General features: G+C 55.4%; 1 protein-coding gene across 1 annotated transcript; it reads left to right on the top strand.

Annotated features, from left to right (window-relative positions):
• Positions 1 to 2,640: 2,640 nt before the first annotated feature.
• SCAMP5 (secretory carrier membrane protein 5) lies at positions 2,641 to 11,367 on the top strand. Its single transcript, XM_074917240.1, has 7 exons — positions 2,641 to 2,771; positions 4,442 to 4,519; positions 4,812 to 4,940; positions 7,254 to 7,410; positions 8,173 to 8,274; positions 8,500 to 8,617; positions 8,737 to 11,367. Exons 2-7 carry the CDS (start codon positions 4,513 to 4,515, stop codon positions 8,929 to 8,931), a joined length of 708 nt encoding a protein of 235 aa, XP_074773341.1. The 5' UTR covers positions 2,641 to 2,771; positions 4,442 to 4,512; the 3' UTR covers positions 8,932 to 11,367.
• Positions 11,368 to 12,425: the final 1,058 nt, after the last annotated feature.

Genomic DNA, 12,425 nt, shown 5'->3' with positions numbered 1-12,425 from the left:
CAAGACCCAGAAGGTGCTTAGAGAGGACAGCTGGGTCCTCAGATACGAGGTCATCTGTGGCATGTTTCTTTTCCTGCTTCCTTCTATTTTACCATCTGTGAAGTAGGTGTTTTCCCCGATTCTGCCAGGTTTCCTTCCTGGCCTGCCCACAGAGCGATGCTGTTCATCTGCCAAGGGTGCTTGGTGATCAGGACTCACCGGTGTACAGAGAGATTTAGCTGCTCCCCTGCCCTGATCTTCGCACCTTCCCATGGTGAGACACTCTCCTTGCTGACAGGCTGTGCCCAGCAAAGCATGATGGTGTGCTGACACTCGAGGTTGCATCCCGGAAAGGGATGACAATTTAGCCGTCAAATAAAACCAGTTTTGTGATATTGCATCAGCATGTTCACAAGCACAGAGGTCCAGGTGGTCTGCACAGGGCTCCTTGCGATGACACTGAAGACAAGGAGCACTGCCGACAGAATCCTCCTCATGTTGCTCGGAGTCCTCGGGCTGATTTAGGATTTATGTCCCCTTTAGGAGCTTTTTGTCCCTGTCTTAGACCACCTGTGAGTCAATCCACTCCCTTCCCCTGCCCTTGTCATCCCAATCTCGGCATCTCTGGCGAAAGCAATCAACACACCCTCTGTCCTTCGTGCAAGCCATTAATTACTGCCAGTCAGAGAGGGACCTGGGGGTGTTGATTGACAGCCGGATGAACAGGAGCCAGCAGTGTGCCCAGGTGGCCAAGAAGGCCAATGGCATCCTGGCTTGTGTCAGCAATAGCGTGGCCATCAGGGGCAGGGGAGGGATCTGACCCCTGTACTCAGTACTGGTGAGGCTGCACCTCGATTCCTGTGTTCCTGTGGTTTTGGCCCCTCACTAAAAAAAGGCCATTGAATGACTCGAATGTGTCTAGAGAAGGGCAACGGAGCTGGGGCAGGGTCTGGAGCACAGGTCTGCTGGGGAGCGGCTGAGGGAACTGGGGGGGTTCAGTCTGGAGAAGAGGAGGCTGAGGGGAGACCTCATCGCCCTCTACAGCTCCCTGAAAGGAGGGTGCAGAGAGGGGGGAATGAGTCTCTTCAACTAAGTAACAAGCGAGAGAACAAGAGGGAGGGGCCTCAAATTGTGCCAGGGAAGGTTTAGACCTTATACTTAGGAAGGATTTCTGTGCAGAAGGGGCTGTTGGGCGTTGGAATGGGCTGCCCAGGGCAGGGGGGAGTCCCCATCCCTGGAGGGGTTGAAGAGTCGGGCTGACCCAGCGCTGAGGGATCTGGGGGAGTTGGGAACGGTCAGGGTGAGGTTCATGGTTGGACTGGAGGAGCTTCAAGGTCTTGTCCAACCAAGATGATTCTGTGATTCTGTGAGCAGCACTGGGCATGCAGCAGACCACTGTGGGAACCCCGGCAGGGTGATGGGGACAGTGCCTTCAGACCTGCCTGGGACAGTGGGAAATTTCCTGCCCTCAGGAAAAGTGACATGGGAACTCTGATGCTGCAGTGGGCACCCTGCAGAGCTGAGCTGGGAGATGGGGAAAACCAGCAGCACGGCAGCTCCTCCAGCAGCCCTGAGAGTAGGACCAGGGGTGATCCAGAGGGAGAAATAACTCCCGTTGTATCACCAGCATGCTCGCATCACGCCTGGGTTTTCTTAAACTGTTTTCTCCTTAAAATACCAACTTCCTCGTCCTTGCTTGCAGACAACAGCAAACAGCTTGTGCCCTATGAGTGCAGCTCCTGTGTTTTTGGCAGGATGAATGCCACAAAGCCCCCAGGCATGCGTGCACACGTGGGAGCTGCGTGTGGGTGTGTTACCTGCTGCTGCAGCAGCTCCATTGCACTTGGTTAAAGGATGAATAAGGTGGTTTAAAAAGTAGTAATAGTCCCGAAATGCTGGAGAGTGTGGCAGCTGTGACACAGAGCTGAGAGCAGGGCAGGGTGGGCAGACACTGGCCCTGCAGGACCCTGGCCTGGAGCGCAGCAAGGGTGTGGATGTGGGGTCCCCTCAATTTGGTCCTGCCGGTGGGATCTTAAGCTCCGTTTAGCCTCTGGGGTACATTCAGGCTGCGCTGACCCGGGCCTGCCTGCCCTGCCAGGCTCTGTCCCCGAGGGCCCCTGCCCCATGGAGGGTGTCCCCTGCCCCAAAGGGTGTCTCCCCTGCCCCATAGAGGGTACCCTCTGCCCCAAAGGGTGTCTCCCCTGCCCCATGGAGGGTGTCCCCTGCCCCATGAGGGGTACCCTCTGCCCCAAAGGGTGTCTCCCCTGCCCCAAAGGGTGTCTCCCCTGCCCTAAAGGATGTCTCCCCTGCCCCATGGAGGGTACCCTCTGCCCCAGAGGGTGTCTCCCCTGCCCCATGATGGGTACCCTCTGCCCCAAAGGGTGTCTCCCCTGCCCCATGGAGGGTACCCTCTGCCCCAAAGGGTGTCTCCCCTGCCCCATGATGGGTACCCTCTGCCCCAAAGGGTGTCTCCCCTGCCCCAGGGAGGGTAACCTCTGCCCTAAAGGGTGTCTCCCCTGCCCGTGTGGAGTTTACCATGCCCATGCCCCATAGAGGACCTGCCCTCCCCCAGAGCGCCCCCGCCCCCTGCCTCGGCCCCGCCCCCGGCCCCGCCCCGGGCCCGCCCCTCCCCGCCGGCGGCAGCAGGACCCTGGACAGCGGCGCGGCGGCTCTCGCGAGATCTCGGGGCGGCCCCTGGGCCGGCGGCAGCTGCGGCAGGAGCAGCGCCAGGCGGGGGGCGGCCGCCGCCACCCGCCGCCTCCACTCGGCTCACGGCAGCGCACGCCGCGGGGGTGAGTCCCGGGGCCCTGGGGAGGGGGCGCCGCTCGCGGGGGGACCGCTCGGGTGCTTCCCCCGGAGGGGGGTGAGCGCCCTCTCAACCGACTCCCCCCCCCCCCGCCCCGCCATTGCGCCCGGTGCGCGGCCCTTCGCCCGTGGAGACCCACGGGCAGCTATCCCCGCCGGGCCCGGGCGTCGCGCCGCGGGGCTGGCACCCCCGGCACCCGCAGAGGCTTTCTTGCTCGGTGTTTTCACTCGTGTGGTTCGTTGCAAAAGCCTTCCCCCCCACCCCCCCGTTTTGCAAAGCCTTCCCCCAGTTTGCAGCTCTCCTCCGATTTTGCAAAAGCTCCCCAGATTTTACAAAAGCCCCTCGTTTTTGCGAGGCTCTTGCAGCGCCAGGGCAGGTGTGGGATGGGGGGGCACGCCCGGCCGCGTGTCCCCGCTCCCGGCACACGTGCGTGGGGGCCGCGTCGCCGAGCCGCCGCCTGGGGAGACGTCAGCGCGCAGGCAGGAGCGCAGGCAGGAGCGCAGGCAGGCAGGCAGCTCGTATTTATAGCGCCGGGGGATGGAGCCGTCCGTGGGCTGCCATCGGATGTCGGCAGACAGCACGCCGGCGGGGCCGTGGGGGTTTGCTTTGCCTGGTCAGTGTCTTTGGTGCTGGTTGGGATGGAGAGCGGGGGGCTGCCTTGGCAGAGAGCCCCAAATCCTTCAGGGAGCCCAAAGCACTGACCCCTGGGACCCCATGGCATGAGAAATGTGTTCGCTGCTGCCATTCCTTTGCCCTGCATAGCCTGGGAGAGGGCAAAACGCGCAGGCAGCGCCTGGCAGAGCCACGCAGGCAGGTGGGGATACACAGAGTCTTCACGCTTATATTTAAAACCTCAGCTCTTCATTTTTTGCTATAATTTTGCTCAGTTTTCACTGCTGGGATAGGGCTGAGCATGGCATGGTCTGGGACTGTCCTGGGATGCTGAGCTCCCCCCCTTTCCCACCTGCAAGATACAGCATAAAGTGCCAGATGACATGAGTAATCATTAAGCTGGCACTCAAGTGACTCATTAGTGACAATCACCACTGATTTATTTTTTTTCCAGCTGATATTTTCAGCTGACTTCCCTGCTCCCTTTTGTCCTGGTTTCTGGCTTGGGCTTGCAGAGATGGGAGCTGCAATGTTATCAGGGGACAGCCAGGTAGTTCCCTGTGCTAGAACTCTTTGCAAAAAGAAAAATTTAAAAAAAAAAAAAAAAAAAAAGGAAAAAAAAAAAAGGCATTGGGCCAGGTAATGAACTTGCGGATTTCAAACTGCCCACAGCTACCTCATCACTCATGGGGCCATGTCCCTTCCCCTGCCATACAGCCTGGCCCCTCTCCTGGGGCTGGATGTAGGTCAGTCGGGAGTGGGAGGTTAAGCCCGCGCCCTGCCCCACATCTCTGGATCTTCTCCTAATCTTCCACCTTAACTGGTGCATAAGCCTCGGGCCGTAGGAGCTGGGATTTGTTCTACTGCCAGCCAGGTGCCAGCGGTAAGCCTGCATGTGTGAACAATGTAGAGTGTCTGTGTAAATAAAGCAAACTGTCTTCTTACAGCGCCGTCCTTGAGCGTTTTGGAGGGGAGGGAAAGGTGAAGGCTCTTCAGGGAGGTACCTGACCACTTCACATCACTTTTTCTCTCATTTTCCTGCAGCTTTGGTAAAGCTCCCAGGGCTTTTTTTCCCTACTTTTCCTGTGGAACAGAGAGGCTGAGCGTGTGCCAGCATGGCAGGTACGGAGGGTCTCTGGCAGGGCTGCCCCTCACCTCTGAGGCCCATCTGGGGCTTTACTGGCCATAATATCCCCTTGTTAGTCCACAGTGGGGTTCCAGGTGTCCACGCTTGCAGGATCCACGTGGCCACTGAGGGCTAAATTTGTCTTGATGCTTATGGATGGGTGGTTGGTGATTACAAGGGGAAATCCTTAATTCCTGCGTGAAACTCATCAGTTCTTGGGGCTGAATAAGACTTGATTTACATTCAGCTCCGTGCAGCACCCAATGCCGGTGAAACTGTTTATTGCAGAAAAAGTGAACAACTTCCCTCCCCTGCCGAAGTTCATCCCCTTGAAGCCGTGTTTCTACCAGGACTTTGACGCAGAGATCCCACCGCAGCACCGTACCATGGCCAAGCGGCTTTACTACCTCTGGATGCGTGAGTTGCTGGGCGGGGAAGGGCTCGTGTGGGTTTGCCTCTCTGAAGGCTGCTCCTCTGGAAGTTGAAAAAGCAGATCAAGGTCAGGGGAAGTCCTTCTGCCCCTCCAGGCCTTGGTGTCTCCTGTTAAAATCCACTGGGGATGGGATGGGGGCTGCAGCATCCCCTGGGCTTCAGCCCTTCCAGCCTCCAGGATGGAGGTGTGGAGCTGGCTCAGTGTCTAAGGGCTGTTGGTGACCTTGACGTCCCGCTGAAGCCTGCTGTGAGGAGGAGATGGCTCAGCACCCTTGTGTCCTCCTGCTGAAGGATTTACTCCCCTCTTTGTCTTGCTTGGCTGCCAGTCTCACCCCACCAGTGAGCTGCCAAGCTTTGACAGCGGGGCTGGGGAAGGGCTTTCTCTGCCACCCCAAGCTCCTTGTGAGCCTTTTGGCAGCCACCTGAGGCTGAGATGCCACTTGGACTGGAGGGCCAGGGTACCTGCTCCCCGAAACAGGGGAGCCCAGGGCTTCCCCCAAAGCTGGGTCTTGCCTGTTCCTCTTGCATGCATCTGTGTGCCGTGCTGTGCTAACAGAGCTGTCACAATCTTCTAACTCTTTGAACTAGCCTGGATCTTTCTTCACAGAATCATCAAGGTTAGAAAAGCCCTTGCAGCTCCTCCAGTCCAACCATGAACCTCACCCTGACCGTTCCCACCTCCCCCAGATCCCTCAGCTCTGGGTCAGCCCGACTCTTCAACCCCCCCAGGGACTCCCCCCCTGCCCTGGGCAGCCCATTCCAACGCCCAACAGCCCCTTCTGCACAGAAATCCTTCCTCAGAGCCAGCCTGACCCTGCCCTGGCACAATTTGAGGCCATTCCCTCTTGTCCTTACAATCCCTGGGTGGGGAGAAGAGGTGGAGAGACACTTTGCACCCCAACATATGTGAAAATGTTACTGAAGATGATGCTAATTGCTACGTGCAGCTCGGAGCAAGCTGGCACCTTTGGGTTGTTTTGGTTTTTTTTTTACAAGAACTTAAGTTCCTTAATCAGGCATTTTCCCTGAACTTTGGAAGCGTATCAGTGCCAGGAAGCACCTTGTGCTTTAGAGGCAGGTTATGAGGAGCTGAGCTGGCACTAGAGAAGTTTCTGCTTTTGGCCTGGTGCCAGGCTGGCACCCCTGGGGCCATGCCTCGCTCCAGATTGTGGGGGCCACATCCCATTAGGAAGGTGACCCTGGGGTGACTTTCCCCATCACGCCAGGAGGTAGCTTTTCTATGAAGGGGTAGAAAAAAAACCCGTTGTGCTTCCCTGGAGAAGCTGTCTTGGGGGTGTTAAATTCCCTCTTCATCTCAATGTGGCTGTTCTTGCTCTGTTTAATTTAATAGAGCTTGGTTCTTGCTCCAGCCTCTCCCACAGCACAAGCACCAGCTCTGAGCCAGTCACCTGTCTGTTGGTTTCTGTCTCTGGAGCTTCTCTCTGGATCATTTTCTCCCCAACTCCCCCGCAAACACCCAGCCAGACGCAAGCGCAGAGAGGCTGAAAGGTCCCCTCAGTGTCCTTGGGGGCTTTAGGGAGCAGCGAGCGCCCGGTCAGCCTGGCCAACTGAGCTCCCTTTCTTGACAGCTGCAGCTCTCTTGCGGGTGGTGGTGGGAGGGTTTTAATTCTTGTTGAAATAATGAATCATTCTCAAAAATCGGAGGCGTCAGAATGCAAATGAGCCTTCTCTGCTTTGTCCTGTGTCTGCTAAGCTGGGCTTCATAGTAATAGCCCTTGTATCGCTTAACCCTGAGCAGGGGTGGGAGAAGCAACCACCCCCCTGAACTGGCGAGGCAGGGGCTGGGAGTTCAGGGCTTTGGCTCTCCGCTCAGGGTGTGTAAGCCTGGGGGACTCTAGCACAAGCTCCTTCAGTGAAACTGTAGCTGAACACAAGCGAAAAAGCTTCACCTCCATTCCTCCAGTTTCCTTCTGTTGGTGAAAACATGGCCCGACTTGCTGGCCGTGGGAGGATACGGCTCTTCCCTGTCCTCAGAGCCCCATGAGCCCTGGACTTGCTTAGGACATTACAACTCTGAGCAACATTTTTTTTTTCCTCCTGTTCCTCAGCTGAGGTTAGAGCCCCTTTGGCTGAGCCAGTCTGGGGATGCTCCCTGGACTCAGCCAGCTGAATTTAGGTTAAGGGAAATCCAGCTAGGGTAACCCACTGCTGGCCAAACCCACTGGAGGCCAGCCCTGCATAGGCATCCCTGGGGTCGGGGATTTCTCTCGTATCACACCGACGTCCTTGCCTACACGCTACTGTGCTCCCTCTGTGTGTGTGTGTGTGTGTTTGCAGTGAACAGCATCACCTTGGCGGTGAATCTCGTTGGCTGCCTCGCATGGCTGATTGGAGGCGGTGGAGCTGTTAATTTTGGACTGGCAATTCTCTGGCTCATTCTCTTTACGCCCTGCTCCTATGTCTGCTGGTTTAGACCTATTTACAAAGCTTTCAAGTAAGTGGTCACACCTGAGCCTGGCTTCTCATGGTCTCTTTGGTTTTTTGTTAGTTTTCCTTCCTGAACAGTTAGTGCTTAGCTTGGGGCATTGCCTGAATACATGGGGGAGTTTCTGCTCTTTCTGTCCAGCCCTTTAGCTTTACTTTCTAACCTTCAAAGCAAGGGTTTTTGGGATTTCCTGAGGGTTAAAGCCCTAACCATGCCAAAGACACCCTGCTTGTGCCTCTGCAGCGTCAAGGGGGAGTGGTGAGGATGCAGTTGGGGTGCCAACTTTTGCTCCCCTCCCACCTATCCTTGAGGCTTCTTTTGTATTTTTTCATGAGCCCTCGAGGTGCTTGTATTGATTATCCATGCTGCTGAGGTCAGCCCCCAGTGCAGTATCCCCAAATCTAGAAAACCTGGGGTGCATTTATTCCCCATGCGGCATGGTTGAGTCTGACAGTAGGGTGGTGTGAGCTGAGATCTGTGTCCAAACACAGATGCCCTCTCACCTGATGCCCAGAGCTGGCCAAGCCGTGGGGAGGGTCTGATGCCCCGTGACTTTCCCAGGTGCCCCTTCACCACCTTCAGCCTCTCACAGTTTCTCCCTTTTGTTTTACTCTGGTGCCTGCTGTCTGCAGGCAGCTCTGCTTCTCCCCATCCTCTTGCTAAACCACAGCTGCTTCTGCCCTGAAAGGGTCTGAGATGTGGGAGCATCTCCTTTCCCTTGCAGTGCAGCGGGGATGGAGGCAGAGGGAGTGACTGAGTCTTCCCTTGCAGGACAGACAGTTCCTTCAGCTTCATGGCCTTCTTCTTCACCTTCATGGCCCAGCTGGTGATCAGCATTATCCAGGCAGTGGGAATCCCTGGCTGGGGCGTCTGGTAAGGAAGATGCTGCTCTCGTGTTGGGTGCAAGGACAGCCACCGTTGTGCTGGTGCTGTGGCCTCGTGGTAGCTTCTCTCCTTGTGCTGGTGCTTTGGTAGCTTCTCTCCTTGGGGAGGATGGATTGAGGAGGTGGGAGGGGTGCTGGCAGGCTGCGCTGTGCAGAGCCAGCTGGGAAAGCCCCAAGCTGCTGAATTGAACCGGTTCTTTTCATCTCCTTGTAGTGGCTGGATTGCAGCGATTTCATTCTTTGGGACCAACGTGGGGTCGGCTGTGGTGATGCTGATCCCCACCGTCCTGTTCACAGGGATGGCAGTCTTCTCCTTCATCGCTCTCACTATGGTATGGGAGGAGAGGGGGGTGCCGTGTTGCTTCAGGGAGCCCTTGCCGCTACCCTGGAAGGTCAGCATGAGCTGCAGTCGCTCAACGCCTCTGGATTTTCTCTCTCCAACCTGCTTCAGGTACATAAGTTTTACCGAGGGAGTGGCGGGAGCTTCAGCAAAGCCCAGGAGGAGTGGACCACAGGGGCGTGGAAGAACCCCCACGTGCAGCAGGCAGCACAGAACGCGGCGATGGGGGCGGCGCAGGGGGCCATGATGCAGCACGAGACACAGTACTCGGCCACCCCAAACTACACCTACTCCAACGAGATGTGAGCAGCAGGACGCTGTCCTCGGGTGAAAGATCTGGGGGGGGAAGGGAGGAGGAGGAGGAGGAAGGCTGAGCCAAGTTTCTGCAGCTATTTGAGAAAGTCGGAGTGTACCATAACGGTTCTTATTTTCCTGTTCTTTGTAATGAGATCGTTTTGGGGTTTTTTCCTTTTTTTTTTTTTTCCCCCCCTGTTGTCATCTTGAGCTCTTCTTTTCTCCTTTATTTTTCATTTTGAAGAGGCCATTGAGCTGACCTGCAGGGCTCTTGTTGTGTGTGGTAGTAAGTGTATGTTCACGTGTCTTCTTTTTCCCTGTGAAATAGTGTATGGTGGTGGTTTTTTAATTACTGTGGTGATAGGTGTACGTTAGAACTACATCAGCCAAAAGCCCCCCACCCACCCCCAAAAGGGAAAGATAAAAATAGCAACCAGCACCCATCTCCCCTCTTGGAATAAGCCCTGAACCACAGGTTTCTGACGTGTGTGAGTTTTCTCTTTCAGTTGGTAGTGTCCAGCCACTTGCCACTGTCTCAGCAAGGGCAAGCAATCCAGGGAATTCTCCCTTTTCTTTTGCTTTTTAACTAGCAGGTGGCTGGCTGATTTAGCATTTGAAAAACATGGAGGGGGAAAAAAAGAAACCCTCAATCCTGCTGTTGATATGCTGGAAGCCAAGAGATTCCTAATCTACACCCTGGCTCAGGATCTACAACTTCTCTCAGTGTGTGGTGTTGTAAATGAGTAGTTTACATTTTGATGTGGAAGACCAGTATTTGTGCGTGACTGTGGGCAGGAGCCCCGGCGCAGTGTGTGTGCGTGCGCGTGTGCATGTGTTGGGCGTGTTGGGGAGCAAGGACAGGTTTTCCCTGCAGGATACAACCGTCCCATTCCAGATTCTGCATCCTGAGTCAGTTTTTTAAAGGCTTCCGCTTTGAAAAGCGGCTATAAAACTGGCAGAGAATTTCTCAGAGGACCTATTCTTGGGTAAGGTTTGCCAGCCTGTATGCAAGCACATACAACCAGACTATGTAAATAGCGAGGCCAAGATTTGTCCCTCTTAGCTTTTGAGGTGTGCACTAATTTAAGGCTCTTTAGGAAACCTCCAGGCTGGTGGGAAGGATTCCCACTCACTTGTGCTTCTAAAAAGCACAGTGAAACGTGGCCGTGTATTTTCCTGGTGCAGAAATCCCTCCTCCTATCAGCCCTGATTTCCTGTCCAGTTAGGGGAGGTCAGGCTTGCATCTTAGTGGGAGGCAGCTGAGCTCAGACTAACACCTTTTGGGCTGTGGCAACCGGGGAAGGTGACTGGTAGACCCTGGAAAAGGTGGGTTTGTAAATGGGAGCTGATGGATGCTGCAGGGCAGGAGTAGGGAAAGCTCCTTCTTAGAGATGCTTTTCAGACTCTAAATGCACTTTAAATAAGCCAAATTTTTCTCCAAGTCCTAGAAAAGCAGCCCAAACAGAATCTAATCTGGTCCCTTGGCTCAAACATCTCTTGCCTGCTGCAGGCAACAAGCTCAGTGTGCCAGTGCTTATGCCCACAGCTAGCCAGAGCTGTGCGAGTCCCCAGCCCCTGGCCCTCTGGCCCCTCTAGCTGTCCGGTGATGCTTGTCTGTGACTCCTACCCATGAGAATTACCCCGAAGAGGAACTTCTCCTTTCCAGCAAAGCACACCAAGAATAGTTTCCTTTTTTAAGGATATCACTTCAGTCACTCTGCAGTAGGCAGTCGTTTCTTGACAAGACTAAAATGCAGCTAATGATAAAATGCCTGTCTCTGTGTGTGTGTGTGTGTATATATATATATGTATAAAATGTAAGGAGAAAAGTAATCCTTTGCTGAGCCTATTATGTACTTAATCAGGTTTAAATATTGTGCAATTCATTTATAGCTAGCCTAAAACTTACTATGCCAAATCACATGCTCTGTCATCCATGTCTGAGAAATGATGAATTAAGTGACTTCACCTTTTGCATTTACAATAAGATACATAAATAACTGTAACAAGCTATAACAGACATTGCTTCAGCATCTAACCCTTCTCTCTGGTGTGTCTCCTGAACGTGCGAGTGCTGACCACTGAAACTGCCCCTGTGGCTCCAGCTTTCCTGCTCGGCCCGCAGAAGCCAGGCAGGATACCATGTCCCCGCTCTCATTTTGAATCCGTGACCACTTTAGGTGGGGACTGCCCCGGCTGTGAAACCTGCAGGCCCGCAGGGTGGGAGAGCCGATGCTGGGTGTTTCCGTGGCGGGGTGAGGAGGCAGCTCCGTGCTAGAGCATGCTTGATGTTTTACTGACAGCCTCTGCTGCTTTAGCGAAGTCTTGCTGTTGCTCTTCACATCCTGGAGTCGGTGAGGCAGAGCTCTCTGCCTTTCTTGATGTTATTTGTAGGTGACTACACTGGGGGGATGCCCAGGGAGCATCCTGGGAAGGGTTGGGGACCGCCCGCCAAGTGCTGCCCCAGATCTGTCATGTTTCTGCTTCAGACAATAAACCAGCAGGTCTCTAACCCACTTTCCCCCTGCCAGCTCTCTGCAGCTGCCCCGAATAGTGTCAGAAAAGTTTCACTCCTGGTCTGTAATGCTCCCTGGGCTCTGTCACCAGGAGCTGCCCCCTGCCTCAGGCAGGGATCCACCCATAACTGATGGCCCTGCACCCCCGGACACTGTGGGCTTCTCAACCCAGTTTCCCCCACATGCTTTTGTTTTTCCCCCCTAGCAGCGAGCTTTCTGCTGCCCTCCATCATCGCTAAAACCTTGCTGTAAGCTAAAACCCTCCCTTCAGCAGCTTTCTGAGTAGATTGAAACAGGCTTGGGGAGGAGTGGCTGGAGAGCTGCCGGTCAGAGAGGGACCTGGGGGGGGGTGTTACTGACAGCTGACTGAACATGGGCCAGCAGTGTGCCCAGGTGGCCAAGAAGGCCAATGGCATCCTGGCTTGTGTCAGCAATAGCGTGGCCAGCAGGGACAGGGAAGGGATCTTACCCCTGTGCTCAGCACTGGTGAGGCTGCACCTCCATGAGTGGGTTCAGTTTTGGGCCCCTCACCCCAAAAAGGCCATTGAATGACTCGAGCGTGGCCAGAGAAGGGCAACGGAGCTGGGGCAGGGTCTGGAGCACAGGTCTGCTGGGGAGCGGCTGGGGGAACTGGGGGGGTTCAGTCTGGAGAAGAGGAGGCTGAGGGGAGACCTCCTGGCCCTCTGCAACTCCCTGCCAGGAGGGTGCAGAGATGGGGGATGAGTCTCTTGCGCTGGGTGAAGAGGGAATGGCCTCAAGCTGCCCAGGGCAGGGTCAGGCTGGCTCTGAGGAAGGATTTCTGTGCAGAAGGGGCTGTTGGGCGTTGGAATGGGCTGCCCAGGGCAGGGGGGGAGTCCCCATCCCTGGAGGGCTTGAAGAGTTGGGTTGACCCAGCGCTGAGGGATCTGGGGGAGTTGGGAACGGTCAGGGTGAGGTTCATGGTTGGACTGGAGGAGCTGCAAGGGCTTTTCCAACCTAGTTGATCCAGTG

This window comes from Athene noctua, chromosome 13, assembly GCF_965140245.1.
Source record: "Athene noctua chromosome 13, bAthNoc1.hap1.1, whole genome shotgun sequence".
NCBI lineage: Eukaryota > Metazoa > Chordata > Aves > Strigiformes > Strigidae > Athene > Athene noctua.
This window is presented reverse-complemented; position numbering and strand designations above follow the sequence as displayed.